The sequence below is a fragment of the Ostrea edulis genome, chromosome 5 (assembly GCF_947568905.1).
Source record: "Ostrea edulis chromosome 5, xbOstEdul1.1, whole genome shotgun sequence".
NCBI classification, from domain to species: Eukaryota; Metazoa; Mollusca; class Bivalvia; order Ostreida; family Ostreidae; genus Ostrea; species Ostrea edulis.
The window spans coordinates 31,505,079-31,527,270 of NC_079168.1; the positions used below are offsets into that span (position 1 = coordinate 31,505,079).

At 34.7% G+C, this 22,192-nt stretch overlaps 1 protein-coding gene and 1 long non-coding RNA gene across 2 annotated transcripts; one reads left to right on the forward strand and one right to left on the reverse strand.

Moving 5' to 3' along the window:
• Nucleotides 1–340: 340 nt before the first annotated feature.
• On the reverse strand, nucleotides 341–21,667 carry LOC125651222 (uncharacterized). Its single transcript, XM_056165779.1, has 17 exons — nucleotides 21,437–21,667; nucleotides 20,176–20,322; nucleotides 18,215–18,411; nucleotides 17,666–17,798; nucleotides 15,586–15,765; nucleotides 14,667–14,876; nucleotides 13,467–13,727; nucleotides 12,930–13,058; nucleotides 12,180–12,391; nucleotides 11,197–11,323; nucleotides 9,945–10,112; nucleotides 9,152–9,343; nucleotides 8,874–9,050; nucleotides 7,531–7,630; nucleotides 6,234–6,397; nucleotides 5,613–5,779; nucleotides 341–3,326 (listed from the first exon to the last, which is right to left on the reverse strand). Exons 1-17 carry the CDS (start codon nucleotides 21,639–21,641, stop codon nucleotides 3,066–3,068), a joined length of 3,030 nt encoding a protein of 1,009 aa, XP_056021754.1. The 5' UTR covers nucleotides 21,642–21,667; the 3' UTR covers nucleotides 341–3,065.
• LOC130054843 (uncharacterized) lies at nucleotides 8,531–15,651 on the forward strand. Its single transcript, XR_008803177.1, has 3 exons — nucleotides 8,531–8,792; nucleotides 11,210–11,298; nucleotides 15,515–15,651. It is a non-coding gene; the product is annotated as an uncharacterized LOC130054843 (long non-coding RNA).
• Nucleotides 21,668–22,192: the final 525 nt, after the last annotated feature.

Below are 22,192 nucleotides of genomic sequence, written 5' to 3' on the forward strand. Positions count from 1 at the left end.
TTGGTTACAACGTGAATGCTCTACGGCAACCAATGTTCTTTATTTTGTCATTGTGTGCGAAGTACCCACCTTGCTTCACAATCAGCTACATGTAACTTGCATCTTTCATACCCCCATGCTTCACAATCAGCTACATGTAACTTGCATCTTTCATGGGGTCTTTTCCGTCAATATCACTGACAAACTCAGCAATGCTTATTTGGCAGCACACTATTCATTATCAGTGATGCCTACAGGTATTGTCGAGGTAATGAAAAGCACCACATCAAGGTGAAGGTCAAGCATCTGAGAACTTCTAATTCGTACGGAAGGCTCTCCACAAACAAGAACACGTAGAAAGGAATTAAATTCATAGTTTATTCTGACAAGTACATGTACTTTACAAATTTATGTAAAAGTCAAGGAACAGAAAAGTTAGCAATTAAGTACAGTTGAACCTTGGTATCTTGAACACCGATATCTCGAATACCATGGATATGTCAGTGATTCAGGAGACCCAACTACTTATTCTTTAAGTATTTTACCCCCGAATCCTTGGATATCACAAAGATTTTCCTCTGTCCCATTGAGTTCAAGATAATGAGGTTTGACTGTATATTCATATATAAGATACTTCTTTCTTTTTTCACTGAATAATCAATATGAGGCAGGGAAGAGTTTTGGCACAGTAATACCCTTTACAGGTCATATATGTACAAAGTGTCACCTGTAGAAAAAAAAAACCAACAACAAAAAACAAGTGAACATAATTACTGACTATAAGACAAAATGAACTGAAGCAGTATTGAAATTGTTAATGGATCTGTTAATAGACAAGTGATGAGGCAAATTATTGTATCACATGTATCCATGGCAACTAGCTGCAATAATGTAGCCCTCTCAGATTTTTTTTTTTTGGGGGGGAGAGAACATCAGAATAAAACAAATCGGATAGGGCTACATTATTGCAGCTAATGGCAACTAATGGAGATAAATAAACAAAACACACATTCTATTGGATTAATGCCTACAAATACTGGTTTAGTGACATGAAATGTGCTCCAGATTAAAATGTGTAGTTACCTTGTATAAACTTCATATAAATACATATCGCTAAAAAAATAAAACAAATATAGATAATGATAGTTACTAGCCAGTACATACATGGATAATATTGAAGCATATTAAATTTATAGACTAGCAGTTCAATGCTTATGTAAAGAGATGATTTATGATGTATATTTACATTGTTATATATTTTAATTTTACTAATTAAACATAATTTGATTGTTTCACTTGATGCTATCAACATTCTTTAACAAAGTTGTTGTTAATTCACGCCATATGTCTTAGGAATGATGTCACAATGCATTTAGCTCCCCCCCCCCCCCCCCCCCCCCCCCCCCCGTTTCCATTTTGCAATATTTCTCCTTGCTCTGTATCATATAAAATTCATATTTTCTTTAGAAATACTCTCGTAAATTACATATGTATGTTTTACTACATTAAATTATAGGGAATGAAAGTACATTGTAATTTCTACTCATGATGTAAAGCAACTTTTGGCTCTTTTATAAACCACTTAAATAAGTACAGTACAACAAGGCTTATATCACATATCAGATTTTGGTTAAATAGTTTTTAACAAAGAACATTTTAAGGAAAAGATTGACAATTAAATAAATACATATTTAACAAATTTTCGTGTCCTATGCACTGTCAGGTAATGGTGCTTAGAAACATTTAATTATTATAGATTTAACACCAGTCTGAGAATAATTAACATAAGTTTAACATTAAAACTCAATTAACATTAGATATAATTAGTTATGTACCGGTATACATGTTAATTGTAAAATAATTGTATAACCACCGAAAAATAACATCACTGCAAAATTCTTTCAAAAAACGGTGGACTATACTGGTAAAATAAATATCACAGCCGACTTGTCAAGAGTATTGATAGATAAATCACAGACAAAATATGATGTATTAATAGATTAATCACTGTAAACATATAATAAAAACATTAAATATACAAGTTATATGAAGTTATATAGCAGTATATAAATATCAGTAGATGATGTATTACCCAGCAATATAGTAAAACGTGTAAAAATACAGATATTAAAGTATTTTGTACATACTCTCTATGACTTTTCCTGGTTTTGACGGAGGTCATATTTTAGTGTCACTACTGAAGCAAACGATTCACACTAACATATGCTTGCTCTAAAACATGAAAGTCTTTGTTTTATCCCCATTACATATTTAGTCTGCATAAAAAAAAATCATGATTATGCCAAATTGTGCATTGGATCCAATTTTGCTACATTTAGAATACTTAAATTTTTCTTCAGATATCGCTAAACTAAGTTCACCAACGCAGACAGTATTTATCATGTTTACAATTATAATATTTAAGGTACTGAATATGGACTCAAAAACTTTAAACCAGGTTTTAAGTCCTGGATGAAAGTTGAAGATAACAAACATCTCGACTCCCATAAGCAATACAAAATAGAGAGCTGGAATGAAACGTCTTGGTTCTGCCCTGTGGAGAATCAGGTCATCACGAGTGATACTTGGTTTACATATAACTGTTATTTATAGGGTATTGACTGAATATCAGGGAAATTCGTCTGCTTGAGGTTGTTACAAGGTGAAGCGAATTGAGCTTGCAAGGTCTGCTTCCACACAACAACTGAGGAGGGGGGATTTCCAAAACCCTCTATTACATAATCTGCAAATTCTATGCACTTCTAATTCTAGAAGCACAAATTTACAGATAGAAGTGTTTAAGATTCCGTTGTTTGTAAACAAATGTGACATCACAGTCATTGAGTAATGTAAACATGTGATGTCACAATTGAATTATCTCATAGTCCTCGGATTTCTACAGTGCAGGTTTTTATGGCTCAGCAAAACTTGGATATTTGCTGTAGAACTCTATGGGAAAAGTATCAAAACATGTAAAAAGCAAATATTGTGTACATTTTGCATAAATGTGTATGTGTAGCTTTTGAAAATACTGACACGGTGTATAATGCAGAACTGCAGTACTCCCATAAAAATAACAAATCAAATCATAAAATCTGGCAGACTTTGGTGTTGGACTTCGTCTTGGGTTCAGAGCCCTTGGAGCTGGGTTTTGTTGCAGATTTTGAAGGTTTGGAAGGCTCCTTCTGGCTGGCTGGTTTAGATGTAGCAGGTTTGTTAGATTCCTTTTGATTGGCGAGTTTTCCTGGTGGTGTTTGTGTGGGTCCAACAGTAGCTAAAGGCCCTCTGCTAAAGTTGATGCCTGGGATGAGTGTCACCACCTCCTGGTTTGGTGCTGCATTGTCTCCCTGCAGAGATGGACAAGAACAGAATTGCAAGATTAAATATTTCTTGTATTAAGGAGGTACTCTACATCGTCATAATGGCTGACTTTCTTTTAGAACATGAATGACAAGAAATGTTTGTAAAACATATATTCCCCCCACCATCCCATGTTGCAAAATTGAAAAGGGTTATACACATGCATTTAATTGCTAGTAGTGCAAAACCAATTCAAGATATTGAGCAGACAATATCTAACTATGTCCAAAGTGGATTGACCATGTGTCCTAAAAATCAATAGGGGTCGTTTACTCCTTATACTGTACCAGTGTACCAAGTTGGGTGTCAATCAAGCAAATGATTCTTAAAATATCAATATATGCACCCAGGGGTGCATGAGCCGAGTTGCATGGGATACATTGTAAAGTCGGGAATGATGTGGCATATTTATAATTGTGAAGAACTAATTTCAGTTTTAAACTTTTTGAGTTACTGTCCAGAAACCATATTTGTCTGAAGTTTTCAATCTATTTTCGGTCACTGTGACCTTGACCTTTGACCTTTTTTCTCCAAAATCAATAGGGACCTTGCTTTGCTGGTATCCAACAATATATCCAAGTTTCATTTGATTCAAATTAAAATTTTTCGAGTTATCCTCCTGAAACCAATTTTTTTTTAAATTTTTAATCTATTTTCGGTCACTGTGACCTTGACCTTTGACCTATTTTCTCCAAAATCAATAGGGGTCTTCCTTATCTGGTACATAACAATATCTTTAAGTATCATTTGATTCGGATTTAAAATTCTGAGTTATCATCCGGAAACCAAATATTTCTGAAATTTTCATTCTATATTCGGTCACTGTGACCTTGACCTTTGACCTTTTTCTCTCCAAAATCAATAGGAGTCTTTCTTACCTGGTACCCAACAATATATCAAAGTTTCATTTGATTCGGATTTAAACTTTCTGAGTTATCATCTGGAAACCAAATTTTTCTGAAATTTTCATTCTATATTCGGTCACTGTGACCTTGACCTCTGACCTTTTCTCTCCAAAATCAATAGGGGTCTTCCTTTCCTGGTATCCAACAATATATTAAAGTTTCATTTGATTCGGATTTAAACTTTCTGAGTTATCATCCAGAAAGCAAATTTTTCTGAAATTTTCATTCTATTTTTGGTCACTGTGACCTTGACCTTTGACCATTTTTCTCCAAAATCAATAGGGGTCTTCCTTACCTGGTACCCAACAATATATCAAAGTTTCATTTGATTAGTTTGTTCATTTTTTGAGTTATCATCCGGAAACCAATTGTTGACGCCCACCCACCAACCCGCCCGCATCACCAAACCAATAGCCGAGTTCAACTTCGTTGCAACTCGGCTAAATATAGGAGACAATATATTACTGTGTCCAATTTAACCCTTGACCTTTGACCATATGAACCAAATTTTATAAGGGTCATCTACTCCTTATGAAGTACCAGTGTACAAAGTTTATGTCTGTCAAGCAAAGGGTTCTCAAGATTTGAATGGACAGCATATTCCTATGTCCAGTTTAACCCTTGACCTTTGACCATGTGACCTCAAAATCAATAGGAGTCATATACTACTCAAGATGTTTCGGTGTACCAAGTTTGATGTCTGTCAAGGAAAGGTGTCTCAAGATATTGAGTGGACAGTATCTTAAATCCTATGTCCACAGTGGATTGACTCTTGACCTTTAGACCTGAAAATCAATAAGGGTCAGCTTCTACTCATAACAAACCCACAAATGAAATATCATTATGATCAAGTGAATGGTTCTCAAGATATTGAGCAGACAACATGTGGTCTACCAATCGAACGACAAACAGTTGCAGAAAGCAATATGCCACTCTTCTTGGGGGGGGGGGGGGGGGGGGGGGGGGGGGGGGGGGGGATAAAAATATAAATATCAGCAAAATTTGTCTATTCATTTCAAAGTCATTGCCTATAGCTGACTTAAGCTCAGTAGGTTGGCACATTGACTATACTGATCTGTAAATCGTGGGTTCGAGAAAAGCAGGGGCTGACCGGTTTTAAAATAATTTCAGATTAATTGCTTTCTACTAAAACTGCATTTTCTGACTAAATAAAGTAAATTTGAAAGTTTTCAATTTCAAAATATTGTTGTACAAGTCCTCCACTTTTTGTACATATCAATTTTCAATGGTGTAGCATTCCTTCTTAATTCACAAAGTAACATACCTCCTTAAATACAGGCTATAGATTCTTTTTTGTGCATACAAATCAAAATATTTATAAAGCAGCAAACAAAGATGTCGCCAGACCTGTGTAATGTATTCACAGATGTAATTCACAAGCTTTGCAAAGTCCATCGTGTGATCAAAGTGGAACACCGCATTTTCAAATTTGGCAAAAAATTTGTTGTGGGACTTGAAGTTCCCTGCTGGTGGCCATTTCATTTCTTCTAACAATACAGGTACCAGTTTTTTATCTACAATAAAAACACAATATGTTCACTCGATCCTCTAAAAGTTAAAACACAATACGTTAACATTCCCCCTACACAGGCAAAATCAAGCCTCATGTGTAATTTTTTCGTGTGAATTCACATTTGATGCTATTTTTACGTGAAATTCACTTGACATTTTTTATTTGCCTGTGTAACAATGAAAACATGTTTACACTCCCATAACAAGGAAACAAAATGTGATATGTTATTATTAATCTGATGCTGTTATAAATTTGTATTAACTTATTTTCATGAGTCATGATTTCATGGTTAAAGAGTTATCATTCTTGGGATCTCCATCCCAGAGGATTTTTTAAAAAGTTTTGGATGCATCCACAGCATGGAAATAATTACGAGAAAAAGTCTACCACAAAAATATGATGATTTGACATGTCTGCATTAATTTTTCGAAAAGTTAATTGTGAATAGTGCTTACTTTCTGTTACAATACTTTGACACTCTATCCCCTGTTCCGAGTCCTTGAGAGAAGTTTTAGAGACACAGATGAGCACGATGTCGCAATCTTTAATTTTCTTATGCTTGGCAGCTGGGGTAGCATTCCATGCAGACGTCTCGACTAACAAGCCACTGGACGTCAATCTGCATTGAGAATCAATTCATATCAATATCATGATTCTTGTAGTGTGTGTCAGCATTCAATACAATGTAGGTATAGGATACAAAACATAGGTATAGGATACAAAACATAGGTATAGGATACAAAACATAGGTATAGGATATAAAACATAGGTATAGGATATAAAACATAGGTATAGGATACAAAACATAGGTATAGGATACAAAACATAGGTATATGATATAAAAGATAGGTATGGGATACAAAACATAGGTATAATATACAAAACATAGGTATAGGATACAAAACATAGGTATAGGATACAAAACATAGGTATAGGATATAAAACATAGGTATAGGATACAAAACATAGGTATAGGATACAAAACATAGGTATAGGATACAAAACATATAGGTATAGGATATAAAACATAGGTATAGGATACAAAACATAGGTATAGGATACAAAACATAGGTATAGGATATAAAACATAGGTATAGGATACAAAACATAGGTATAGGATATAAAACATAGGTATAATATACAAAACATAGGTATAGGATACAAAACATAGGTATAGGATATAAAACATAGGTATAGGATACAAAACATAGGTATAGGATATAAAAGATAGGTATAGGATACAAAACATAGGTATATGATATAAAAGATAGGTATGGGATACAAAACATAGGCATATTATGCAAAACATAGGTATACATGTACAATTCAAAACATTGCAAACATAAGTATACAACACAAAACAAAGTTATATAATTAAAACATGTAGTATATAATACCAACATGCAATGTAAGTATACCGCATAAAAAAATTCTATAAATTCCTTAACTGTGAAGTCCTCATTATAAAAAGAGATACTTTAACCTTAAATAGAAATCAGAAGACTTGAATGATTGGACTAGCAACATTAACTTACCTAGCAATAATGTAATGTAAGTGTGCGTACTTATTTTGACATATTTAAAATTGGGCGTAATCTGAGCTAATGCACTATTTCTTGTAAATTTGATAATGAATAATTTGTTTTTGTATTTTAGCATAGCCATAAACTAAGAGCTCTTGCTTCAATGCTTATGGTGCTGAAATCTGAATCCCGCTTAAATAATTAATTATGCGTACAGTACTTCACTTACTCAGTAAAGATTGTGTTGGCCTTAGTTCCTTCTCTGTTCGTGTGAGACACATAAACATAAATAGGGCGGTCCCTGATACGGGGGATACCTGTTTTAGTACCTGTAAAACAAGCATGAAAACACTACAGGTTAGAATACACGTATATTTCATGTTTTACTGGTACTAGTCAGTCAGAGATTCTTCTAGGGTCTGTAGAGGGCTGAAATTCGGCCCCATTCCCAATGCTGAAAAGCAGGTGTTTTTCCCAAAATGATGCCAAAAAATTCCCAAATGATGGATGCTTTGATTAGAATATGCCATGAGGGGTCATCCAACATCAGTGCCACTCTGTTGCAAAAAATTTGTGACAGTTTTTTCTCTGCCCAAACCAGAAATTAAAGCTTGTTTAAGCCAGCCACATTGATAATAAAATATCAAATGGTTAACATTTTGCTTGTTCATTTCTCATTTTTTTTATGAAACACATTTCCCAGTTTTAATCAAATATCACTATTTCTCCCAAAAATGAAGGCTCTGGTCCCTGGATTCAAGGGGTAAAAATATCCCTGCTAGTGAGAGTAACAGGAAGGGAGAAAATGCAACTGACCGGGATTCGAACCCGGGCCCCCTGAATCTCTAGTCAGGTGCTCTACCAACTGAGCTAACTGGCCACCGGCGATCGAATCCGGCTGACCGCTACACTCCTCCCTCCTTAAATGTCTTCCCACTTGAAGACATCACCCAGGGTCTTTATCCCCTGGCAGGCATTTTCACCTGTCAGTTCCAGGGGCTGGTCTACAGCACCAAATGTAACTAGAAGGGAGAAAATGCAACAGACCAGACTGGGATTTGAACCCGGGCCCCCTGAATCTCTAGTCAGGTGCTCTACCAACTGAGCTATCTGGCCACCGGCGATCGATTCCGGCTGACCGTTACAAGAGCATGAAAACACTACATATTAGAATACTCGTATATTTCATGTTTTACTGGTACTAGTGAGAGCATGAAAACACTTCAGATTAGAATACATATATATTTCATCTTTACTGGTACTAGTGAGATTGCAAGATCAAAGATTCACTTTAGGGTTTATATTTTAACAACAGCACACTGAAAGGCGAGGATAACGAACAGTGATCAATCTCATGACTCCTTTAAGCAATACAAAATAGAGAGTTGGGCAAACACGGACCCCTGGATAGAGGTGGGATCAGGTGCCTAGGAGGAGTAAGCATTCCCTGTCGACTGGTCACACCCACCGTGAGCCCTATATCTTGATCAGGTAAATGGAGTTCTCTGTAATCAGAATCAGTGTGCCAAGAATGGCCTATGTATAAAATTTGATTTTAAAGTTTTGACTTACCGTATGAATGTCCAAATGACTGTTGTGTGACGTACATGGTTTTCTTTCGAGACAGAGTATGGTATTCTTGAACCTTCCTTGGTTCCTCTTGGTAATTGTTGAAGACTAAGGAAAGATCCCTCTTGAGTTCTATGTCAGCTGGAGACTCTTTGTTAAAGTCAATCGATACCATGTCTCCTATAGTTATGGAGAAAGATATAAATGTACCATTATTAACACCAGTAAATATTATGTAGCTTAAGAAAGTGAAAACTGTTTGGATATTCTAAATTACATGCCTTCTGATTCAAAGCACAAGGCTACAAACAGTCCAGATGGGTTGACACCAATCACCTCTTTATAGACAAACACACCATTGACAAAGAATTTGACCAGTGCCCTCTGTAGTTTGTCTGTCTTGTCAGGGAAGATAACCTGACATCCCACAGTGTCTCCTACCTTCACTTCTTCTGTCCACTCAAAACTCTTCTCTGTAAAATCAAATATCTTGTATTACAAAATATACAAAATAATCTTGCACTATCTTGTGTTGCAAAATTTCATGACATCACACGAGGGTGACTTTAACTTTAAGAGTTCAGTTTACTATTTCTTTATGCGATTTCTTTCTATTAGTATATACTTGATTTTAACAATCAGCTGGCACACTCGGGTAAATCGGTTATGACCGGCAACACACTTGATTGTGAGCCGGAATTGGGCACGCATCCCATTGGGTGATTAGATTGAGCCGGAAAAATTTGATAGGTTCAGGCGGCTTCAAAATGGTGTCCTTGTAGACAGTTGTATCAAGAGTGACTTATTCTAAGACATAATGCTTTTAATTCAGATACACTGATGAAATAAATATGATCTTTAAAAATCCTAAAACATTTCTATGTCAAACATTGTTTATACAATAGAAAGGGAACATTTTTATTACTGTACTTTTGCAGAGACACTTGATTCTTGGCGCGTCCCTGGGTAATGCCCGGGCTTAGTTTTCGATTTGGCCGGATTTTATAGGAATCAAGTATGCAATATGTCAAAGTGATTACTACTGAGGTGACTGATATCCAAATGTACACTTACCTTGTCCATAAAGCACATGACCTTTGTGTAGATAGAGTGCTATGTTTTGTATCCAGTTGACTCTGTATCCCACCAGGGCATCTGTGGGACAGGAGGCCGAACACACGCCCACCCCAGGGAAAGTGTGACCAGAGGTCTCCATCAGAGTCACTTCAAAGTAGGACTTCCCTAAAACAGATTGATCCCTCTGGGATTATGATTAGGAATATTGACCCATGGATGCAGAATATTGACCCATGGAAGCAGAATATTGACCCATCAATGAAGAATATTGACCCATGGATGCAGAATATTGACCCAAGGATGAAGAATATTGACCCATGGATGCAGAATATTGACCCATCGATGAAAAATATTGACCCATGGATGCAGAATATTGACCCATGGATGAAGAATATTGACCCATGGGTGCAGAATATTGATCCATGGGTGCAGAATATTGACCCATGGATGCAGAATATTGACCCATGGATGCAGAATATTGACCTTGGATAAAGAATATTGACCTACATGTATGAATGCAGATTGACAATTTCTTATCAATGGGCATTGTTTAATTTTCCTTTAGCATTTCTTCAAAGTCTGGGTCTTTTTACAATGCATGCACATATGTACCCACTTTTGTTACAAATACAGTCACACCTCGTTATCTTGAACTTTAAGATATCCGAGAATTTGAGATATCGAGGGTAACTAAAATACTTAAAGATTTAGAATAAGTGGTTGGGACTTCCGAATCACTTTGACATATCCCCGGTATTTGAGATATCGGTGTTCGAGATATCGAATTTTAACTGTAGCTAGTCCAATGCTAATTAATACACTGCATCAATGATTTCTGTCTGTGTATTTACCTTGTTACTTCTACATGCCAAACAATTCTGAGAAGTGTTCAATATGAGGCTGAGATGAAAGTAATTAGATTTTTATCAAAATCATTCAATCATATAAAGGATCAGGTCTCTCCTGTTTTGAAAATGACAATTTTTATATAGGTATATATGAATTGGTTTCCATGGAAACAACCTCCAAACTATCCATTGTTGAAAAACCAAATAATGCCAAAATTTAGCAGTGGTAGATCCAAAAATGTGTATAAATACATAAACAGGCATTTATAACACCTTATTCAAAATCATAACCTATGTATGTCATGACAATAATGACCTAAGTTCGTTTGAGTTGTGCAGTGACTTGAGAAACATCCCATCCCCTTAATGGAGTAAATTAGTGAAAGTTTAGTGTAACAAACCTTCCTTTTTCAGGTTTTCTGAGGACAGAGCACACACTGGGAGGGACTCCACCTCACCAATCACCGATATCGTGTTTCCCTTCACCACCAGACTATTGTCAGGTAAAATCCACGTCTCTAAGTCCTCCTGTACAAACATACAACAGTGTCAGGGTGAGAACAGGCATCATAGATTATGTGAGGTGACCCCCAACAAATTGAAGATGGATTTCATTTTATCCTTCAATGTTCTAAAAACTCCTATTTAAAGGAAAAAATACCTTCAAGAATACTATTACAAATTATCAAGTTCATATAAATTTCTTCAGTTGTTGGGCTCACAACACACACTTGCTCTAGGAAAATATCTTCATTATGCTCTTGCATCACGTAATGCTGAATTGTTGCCTTAATATTTATGTGTGTGTATGATGCCTTTAGTGTTATAGTTTAATACATGTACTACTTTCCAATTATGCAAAACTGTGGAATACTTGATTGATATTGACCCCCCCCCCCCCCATTTAGACTCCTTAAGTGATAACTGTATCATCTTATTGTTACATTTTAAAATGCTGAGGGGCTGTACTGCCCAAAGTTGTATTGATTGAACAAACTATATACATCAAGCAAATTAGTTAATTGAGTTGAAGTAGTTCCCAGGGTTTTATATTTGGCTCGGTAAAAGCTCGGGTACACTGTATAATTCGAATCCCTACGGACAAAATATCAAAATATAAAATAATGCATTATAAACAACTTAAGTCTACTTATCTAATATGTATGAACATTTGCTACAGTAAAACACCCTTATAACAAAGACACTTATAATGAATTCATATTTATTGCAAAATGAAAGGATTTATTCCCCCAAAAGAGGAAAATAATGAAAATTTTGTTGGATATAACAAAGTTTGGTTTATAACAAACAGCTTTTCCCTGGCCCTGGAGGTTGGCTGTATGTATTACTGTATACATAACAAAGTATTTCTGGTATTTCTTACTATATTGAAATCCAACGCCTCCCGTTCATCCCACTCAACCTCAAAGTCTGCATTTTCTGTCAATGCGATGGCAGGGAAGATTTCTAGATGTGCTGAGCTCTCTATCACACAGCGGCCCAATAGTCTCTTATCAAGGACTTCACCCTCAAAGAACAGCACCACTGCATTTTTGTCATAGGCTTTCCAAACTAAGGCTGATATCATAGAGGTACCTAAAAATAGGTCAGGATTTTTAATGCTGAAAAAGTTTGATTGAATAAAGGTTAGTAATACATGTACAAAGTTAACATTCTCAAAAAATCAGTGCAGTTGGATCGATCGGGCTGTATGATAGAAAATGTACTGCTTGGTATAATGATCTTAAGTGTTGCTGGACTCCCCAGTTCACCCCCCTGAATAACAAACATACCCGGTATACATGATCTACAATGTATATAGCCGCGCTATGTGTGACCCTGAATTATAACAAACATACCTGGTATACGTGATCTATATAACAAACATACCTGGTATACGCGATCTATATAACAAACATACCCGGTATACGCGATCTATATAACAAACATACCCGGTATACGCAATCTATATAACAAACATACCCGGTATACGCGATCTATATAACAAACATACCCGGTATACGCGATCTATATAACAAACATACCTGGTATATGCGATCTATATAACAAACATACCCGGTATACGCGATCTATATAGCCGCGCTATGTGTGACATGGTTGAAGCAGACATTACCTGAGCTGATGTTCTTGGTTTTGATGAGATATTCTCTATGTGTAATGCTGCTGTTATCAAAACTTAACAGACAATTCTCTTTGTCATCCCACGTGGAACTGTATTCCATGAAACCCATCTGAACACTTCCTGAAAAACATCACGTAATAGATATACTGATATTATACATGACTTCCATTTTTAATTGCAAGACGTATGTGTGAAAATGGTTAGAAAGAGTACGAGAAAGATTTCCAACAAATGTCTGATAATGTCACCTAAAACATGAACAAAAAATATGGTCCGTTATGATGAATTTAATCTACATTCCCACTGCACTGAATCCACATGAAATATTGAGTTCTCATCATCCATACAATGTATATTATATCAAAAAAGGATGAAATTGTAGTGATTTCATTAAGTTTGACTAAATTTAGTTTAACAGGCAGACTGGTTAGTTATGTAATGTTGGTAAAACTAGAGAAATTAATATGATTTTGGTAAAACACCTGGGACATCAATTACAAATAAAACTCCGACACAAAACCCACATACGAGGTTGACTAGTGGTTAACTGGAAGTAATCGTTTTGCTTAAAGGCCCTCCTCAAGCACATGATGCCTCTGAGAATATTATCATCTTCTTCATGTATCACCAAGGAAAATTTAGCTCCTCGGTAGTTCTCAAAGGACTCGAACATTATGCGGTTGGACATTTTGAATTCTGTTAAGATGCTTCTCTGTAAGTTGATTTGATTCTCCATATCAAGGTCCATCATTGGAGGGTCAGCCGGATACTTCACTGTTACACAGCTGCCTGTTCCAGATAGAAATAGCCGTTTCGTGAAATTTTATATACATACATAAAAAGCACTAAAGATGACCAACGACACCAACAATATTAAATTGTCAAATTTTCAGAACAACCAGTCCCTTCTTCAGGACAAGAGAATTAATATTTACATAGAAACGAAAACTACATGTAAATAAAATACAAACTATTAATACTAAAACTAAACTGCAAAAGTTAATAACAAACAAAATGTCTATACATATTGAAATTATAATAAAAGTGAGTGCAATATGGGGCAACGTAAGATTTAATATTAGTTTAGTTCAGTCTTAATGCTCGTTTTGAACAGACTTTTCTATTGCAAACTTAAACTGTAGCAAAACCGTCTGCAAGTGTAGATTGAAGGCAAAATCAACATGGAGGAAAAAATAACCCTCTTTACACAGTCCACAGAATGTTTTTCCTATTATCAGATTTTCATGAATTTGTAAAAGCTTCATCAGTTCTTGAGGCCTTCAAGATTTCGTGGTAGGAGAGTCAAGTTGCTATTCTTGATCAAACTCTCTTGTTCATGAATTTGGACCGGTCATTTTCATATCCAGTACGTGGTTCAAAGGAATAGTAAACATTCTCAATTGACCATTACAAATTTAAGTTGGTAGCTCAAGTAACCGGTGAATAAAAATAATCATTTCTAGCCCTGTTACAGAATGTCTTGAACAGACATGCAAACTATAAAGGTCCAGAAGCCAACTGGATAACTATCATCACGACTACTGTATCAGAAGAGAAGGGTGATAACTCTGTATATTATAATTTTCTTTTACTACTTTTATAACATGCTGTATCATTTTTATTGTGTGCAGCGCTTTAGAGTGGTTATTTATAGTCATTTAGGGCGCTATGTAAATAAATATCATTATTGTTATTATTATATTCCTGGAATGAAATAAAAGGTAATACCTTTGTCTAGAAATGATATGGTTGGGTAGTATCCAGCCTCAGGAAGGATATCCCCCTGTACATGTATAACCTTTCCATTCTTTGTAGCAAAAATATAAGCCGGGGTCTCATCTGGGTGTCTGGTGGACAGCTTCCTGTCATCAATCACAACTCCGCATCCCATTCTATCCCCATTTTCACATTTCCAATCCGTATTCTGTGCAACACAACCTGAAAAACAATTTTACATTTTGAGAGTAAAGCATTATATTAGTTTAAACTCGACAAGGTTTAGTGATCAATATATTACTGGAGAGAAAAATAAACTTCACTCCCCAACGAAACCAAAATGATTTTGTAATATTTCAATCTATTCTAGTAAAAAAAAAAATGAACTAGATAACTCCGGGTAATGTTTCACTGTATTAAGTTATATACTGGGTATTACAGATATGTTATTGACTACTGTAAATCAATGTTTATTCACGACAACTTTATTTCATGATTTACCTGTGATGAACTGGTTCACGGTAACTAATTTTCGCGACCGAAATAATCTTAAACAAATACAACAGACATTATGGACTGGTTCACGGTGAGAAAAATTTGTGATGATTAGGTTCTTGCTTTTTTAAAGACAATTTCTTTGAAAAGTTGGTTTACAGTAAATACTATACCTGGGTTATACAGACAAATGTTATTGACTGAATATTGGGAAATATAGATAGGGTGGGGGCTGGGGGGTCTACTTAGTGCTTTCTCACCCTGATAGTTGTAAAAGAAATCAAAGATTTGGGGACTTCATAGCATTCCTTAGTAACTACAGTATGTATATAGATGCAGAGTTCTGATCAATGTGTTCTTTTCAGATGATTAACCAAGTTATCACTTCAAGACAAGGGAAAGTCCGTGATTATTATTTTACAAACCCAGAACATACCATCAAACATGTTTTTCTTCATGCAGCCATCCTGCCCATGGTAACCAAAGGTGGGTTTCCCATCCTCATCACCCCAGCCACATGCGTAGAACATTCCGGTGGACAGCAGAGCACTGGTCAGTCCGATGGCTGGACACACCGACTTTTTGTCCTGTATTTTGATTTCAAAATAACTGGGATCTAAAAAAAAAAAAGAAGAATATAAATTAGTCTAGATCTTCATATGATTTGTCATTTTACCTTTTTTGCCTCTCTATATAAGTTCTCCACATTTTTTTTTTATGAATTTGATATATTTTGTTTAATAATATCATATCAATATATTTTGTTTTTATGATTTTGATATATTTTGTTTAATAATCATATCAATATATTTTGTTTTCATGATTTTGATATATTTTGTTTAATAATCATATCAATATATTTTGTTTTTATGAGATTGATATATTTTGTTTAATGATCATATCAATATATTTTGTTTTTATGAGATTGATATATTTTGTTTAATAATTATATCAATATATTTTGTTTTTATGAGATTGATATATTTTGTTTAATAATCATATCAATTATTTTGGTTTTAACGTAGTTCCACACTCCTGTGACGTCATAAGATTGTGCAAAGTCAATAATTTAATGACTGGAACATAAATTTTGTTGGAGTCTTTTTCAATAGTTATTGTAAAAAATCTTGTTAGCCATAAAATATTTCAAAAGTCTTAGTTATATTTGAATAGTCAATGATGCGTTTCAAAATATTGACTCCAAGGACAATAACTCTGTTTTCATTAAATTATTTATCAAGTCCATTATGCAATAGATTTCCTATATTTTTCAAACATTTTACCAAGGTGATAAGGAATTATTATCTGTGTCTTTTCATGAAATTACATAAAATTTTAATCCAGGAGTGGTTTTGAATAGCTGAGTTGTATGGTGCCAGACTTAAGGGTTTTTTTTTGGGGGGGGGGGGGGTATACATACTCTGGAAGCTATAGATTTGAAATTATTAAGGAAAGGTATGGATTTTTTTTCATAAATAACTATAACAGATGTACATCTACTAATATAAACAGAAAAAATGATATGTAAACGATGCTATAAGGAAATTATGTCCATATTTGTTTGTTTTTCAACATTTTGGAGAATAAGGCTAATTCAATAATTTTCCACTTATTATACTAAAACTTGATGAACATATTGAAAATGACATGTGTTTTAGTTATTGACATGTTTCCTGATAAATAAATGCAATTTAAAATTTTTGTTGTTGTTTTTATTTTAAAATAACAGATAACTGTTTCCAATATGAATTTCATAAAAATCTACATAGGGGTACATTACTTAAGTAGTGTCTGTAATGAAAATAAATCTGAAAATCCTTAACTAATTTGCCTTTTCTCATTACTCTGCATGTTAATCTATTGATTCCAAACAAAAAAATGCTACCTAAACCCCAAAAATCCAGGACTAAGGACCCACCTTAAGAGATTTATCAATATATTTTGTTTTGAAGAATTCAGTATATTTATGGTTGATTTATTGTTACCTATCATCTGATAAAATATCGATATATTTTGTTTTAAAAAATCTATTCAATTTGATGTATCATATCAATTATTGATATATTTTGTGGTTCATGGTTTTTTGAAAAAAATATTTTTTCATTTTTGATGTTAAACATTGAAAATATAACTCATTTAATGTTGATAGCCAAAATTTTTACCTTCTGAATGCAAAAATAGGAGCAATATTTTAGCCTTAACTCTGTGTTATGTAAATAAATTAAAGACTCGAGTCTTTTTATGTTAATTTTGTAATATAAAGCATCTTAATTTTGCACAGTCACCTTTAAGAACACATTTTACCTAATGAATACTTGAAAAGTGATATAAATGTCTATGGTAAACTTAGATTTTTACAAAACAAATAATAAAATCTCTAAAATGAGCTTCTGTCAATATATTTTGCTCTATGATATCGATATTTTTTCAAAAAAATTTGTCTGTGTGGAAATCATTGTTGTTCATGTTACTTCATAGACTGTCTCGAGGTTTCTAGACAATTTTCTCTTACTTACTTTTGGACAATGGCCTGGGTCCTTGAGCAGAGTAACAGGACTTATTGCCGATGGTATTTGTCAGTTCCATGATTTTTGTGTCATTCTTAGTGGTGATGGCAGCTCTTGGACAAATCCAGTTTTCTAGAGATGTCTGCAATGTCAAAGTCATGATAAATAAAGACAGCTCTTATACAAATTAAAGTTGCATATGTTGTGTCAGAAGCAACAGTGCAACACTTTTACATGCATGGAATTCCATGGGGATTTGGTTTAGAATAGGTCCTCAGTACCCTTTGCTTGTCGTAAGAGGCAACTAAATGGGGCAGTCCTTTCAAATGAGACCATAAAAACCGATGTGGCACAATAAAGATCCCTCCCTGCTCAAAGGCTGTAAGTGCCGAGCATATAAGGCCTAAATTTTGCAGCCCTTCACGGGCAATGGTGACGTCTGCATATGTGTGAAAAATTCTTAAGAGGAACATTAAACAATATACAATCAATCAATTTACATACACGGATATACAATCAGGAAAAACCTGATGACACTTGCGTAGAAATGAAACTTGCCGTGTCCATTTTGAAATCTCCGGGTTTGGGCCACTGAACAATCAGATGAGCTGGACCAAACTTCACTCCAATGGTGGCGTACACATTGTCTTTATCCATGTACCCCCAGTGGCGATAAACAAGCTTCCCATTGGTGAAAAAATTAACCAGGCACTTGTCTTTGAAAAACTTCTCTACATAGCACACCACCTCATCACCTATCAATTAATACAATGATATATACACTCATATAAGAGTCTCTACTGGATTATTTAAAACACATCTTTTTAGACTTGTATATTATTAGTATTATAGGTGGTTAAATCTTTATGGTTTCTTTACCATCATTTTACCATGACCTTTTCAAGTGTATAATTGTATATTTATTTCGACTGTTGTATTTTATATCATTTGATTGTATAGCGTGCAACTTTTTTCATGCACATCATGTTTTAGATTTTAGTAATTTTACTTCACATTATTGATGTTTTGCTAGCATTGTTTTGTTAATGATATTATCTGTCTAAATGCTATCATAATTTCCTTTTACTACGTTTATAACATGCTGTATCATTTTTATTGTGTGCAGCGCTTTAGAGTGGTTATTTATAGTCATATAGGGTGCTATATAAATAAATATTATTATTATTATTATCTACAATAATGCTCACACTCATTATGCAGAGAAATTATAATCAGTGTTCCAAAATTACATCAAACAGTAATTTCTTAAGATTTTCTAAATCTGTTTGATCACATGATAGGAATTGCTGTCTGGTTTTTACTATGCATTTATCACAAATTAATGATGTATATCAATCTCGGCAATGACTAATAACTTTCATTTACTAATTACCAGTTGACATACCAGAAATTATGCTTTTATATTCACCAATCCTTTTTACAGGCTTTATGAATTATGATATTCACTTTCTGATTACATGTATATCATCATAACAGTGGTATGAAATCATAACTTTAGCTTATTGAAGGTGGATGTCGCATCAGATTAACACTTTATTCAATGCGACAACAATTGTAGCTGGATCCAATTATTGATATTGTACTGTAACAGGAAGGGAGAAATTGCAATGGACTAGACTGGGATTCAAACCTGGGCACCCTGAATCTCTAGTCAGGTGCTCTATTAACTGAGCTATCTGGCCACCAGTGTGATCGAATGCGGCAGACCACTACATTACTTTGAAAAGTCCATGGATAATGTGTATACAGTGAGTTGGTATATTAAACAAATGCTCAATGTATTACCATAAAATCTGAATGAATGAGATTCACAGTGGAACTGAAATAACCTGACAGACTTCCCCCGGATTTGAAGTATCAGTTAATACAATAAGTATGTACCTTTTTATCAGACTTCACATTCATGGTGTAAGTGTTTTATTTTGGTTTTCATTTCAAGGGTCTGATACACAAATTGATATATAGTTATATAATCATTATGGCTGTTTGTCTCTTTGATTGACAGTGAAAATCAGATGTTCAGCACAGACATTTCCTTCAATAATATTTTGATAATGTGTGGTTGTCAGATAGATTCGATCGACATTGGCCAGATAGCTCAATTGGTAGAGCACCTGACTAGAGATTCAGGGGGCCCAGGTTCAAATCCTGATCTGGTCTGTTGTATTTTCTCCCTTTCCTGTTACATATGGTGTACGTTGTAGACCAGCCCCTGCAACTGACAAAAAAGGCCTGCCAGGGGATGAAGATCTTGGATTGATGTCTTCGAGTGTGTGAAGACATCTAAAGAGGGAGGAATCTGGCAGTCAGCCGGGTTTGATCACCGGTGGCCAGATAGTTCAGTTGGTAGACCAGCTGACTAGAGATTCAGGTTCGAAATCCTCAGATTCCATCACTGTTTAGACTTTTGGGTGTCCACTGAGCACATTAATTACCTTACCTGTCATATATAATCAATTATCTTACCTGTCATATACATGTATAATTGATTATCTTACCTGCACCAAATTTGACGTGAGTGTTCTCCCCCACCCCCTGACTAAGGACCCCGCCTGTGTCACTGACGTATCTCACAGACTTGTATCTGTCCCACTCAGGAATTCCCGTCAAACAGCCTGGGTTCAGCCCAAGCATTATAAAGGAACCTAGAATGATATACATTGAAATTGTAAGAATTCAACAGGTACTATAAGCAAATTAATGCAATTCCTAAAAATCTAGTTGTACCTCTGTATAAAAAGTAAATATGTAATTATCACTTTTAAGGAAGTACGTACTCTACATCGTCACAATGGCTGACTTCCTTTTAAAACATGGATGAAAATATAAATATCAGCAATATTTGTTTATTCATTTCAAAGATTATTGCCTAGCTGAGTAGCTCAGTAGGTTAGCATGTCGACCGCTGAAATGTAGATCGCGGGTTTGAGTCCAGCAGGGTTTTACATTTTTTCCCCCCAGATTGCTTTCTACTAAAACTGCATTTTTTGACTAAATAAAGTAAATTTGAAAGTTTTCAATTTCAAAATATTGTTGCACATATCCTCCACTTTTCATCCATATCAAATTTCTTTGCTGTAGCATTCCTCCTTAAAATTGAGGATATGAATTTTTTGCAAAACAAGTTGATATTTACAATTTACAGTCACAATATGCTGACGTGCATTGTGATTTCCTGATTAGGGAATCACACAGACAGAAGAGTTCAGTTGTTGATTAAAATGATAGATGCCCTAGTGTCTGTAACTGCCAAAATACAATGTATGTCATATAGTTAATTGTAATTACAGAGAAAAAGTTGTTGCATGTGTCCTTAATGACTAATAGGTGGTTTTTTCAAAATGTAATTTTACTGAGAACATTATGGATTATTTAAACCAAAAAACACAGTCTGCAATATAAAAATACAGCTGAACGTTGGTATCTCGAACACTGAGATATATCTCAAATACCATGGAATTGTGTAGAAGTGATTTGGAAATCAAAACCACTTTTTACTCTTTAAAATAAACAACAAGAAAAAAGTATTTTACCCTCGATATCTTGAATCCTCATATATCTCGAAGTTTTTTCTCAGTCTCATCGAGTTCGAAATAACGAAGTTTGACTGTATTCACACATACTTCTACTTAACTGCAACCTTTATAAACATCAGGTATACATTACTCGTGCTTGGGCAGCTCTGCTTTCACACCTACATGAATTTATAAATCAAATACCTAAGACCTAATGTTACAACATATATATACAATTATGTACCTGCAGCCAGATATTCGATGTTCATTTTGAACCAGCGACATTTTTCTGTGAGAGGTTGTCCTACACACTGAACAAGGCTATTACTGATCGTAACCTTGACATCCAGACCGGCCCCTGTTCCCACCTCTATGTTGCTACCATCTTCGCTGAGTTCAAAGTTTGGCCAGTAGACAAACTTTCTAATGGAGACGTTGTCCTTGGACATCCTGCTATACTGTTGGATTGGGAAGAGAAAAAAAAAAAACTAATACAGAATCACATAAAACGGATCAATGGATTTAGCATGTTTTGAATAATGGCAAAGTAAAAAAGTAATGAAATGGAAAATGTGGCTGTAGTGTTAGGGACATGATCAAACGAGTAGGCCCTAGATAAAGCTCAGAATAAATATAGTTCTCTGCATTGTTTCATCAACAACAACCCTGTTTTGATGTACGTAGTACGTAGAACGACTTTTGAGCAGTTACAAACACTCCTTGTGTGCAACTAAAATGAAATATGTGCTTTGTACATACCCCAGCAAGTGTACATATTTCTCCAGAAAAAAGGACATTCGAACGGCGTTGTTGACAACTTGCGTAAGATATAGATAGTTCGTTCCTATAATATTCCTTAGACATTGATTTTATGGTTCCTTTCTTTCGTTTACCCCTCAAACTTTTATTTCAAGTTCAATTGTTTTATACATATTAAAACAACCCATATATGCTGAAAGAATTTTACGACTAGTGAATGTTCCTGCCAAAATAAAAATCA

Coding starts and splice junctions, on each gene's coding strand:
- LOC125651222 (XM_056165779.1), bottom strand. CDS start 21,641: ATGTCCAAGGACAACGTCTCCATTAGAAAGTTTGTCTACTGGCCAAAC. Junction 11,324..12,179: donor AGGCGTTGGATTTCAATATA/GTAAGAAATACC, acceptor ATGTTTGTACAG/GAGGACTTAGAGACGTGGAT. Junction 6,398..7,530: donor GCCAACACAATCTTTACTGA/GTAAGTGAAGTA, acceptor TTCTCAATGCAG/ATTGACGTCCAGTGGCTTGT.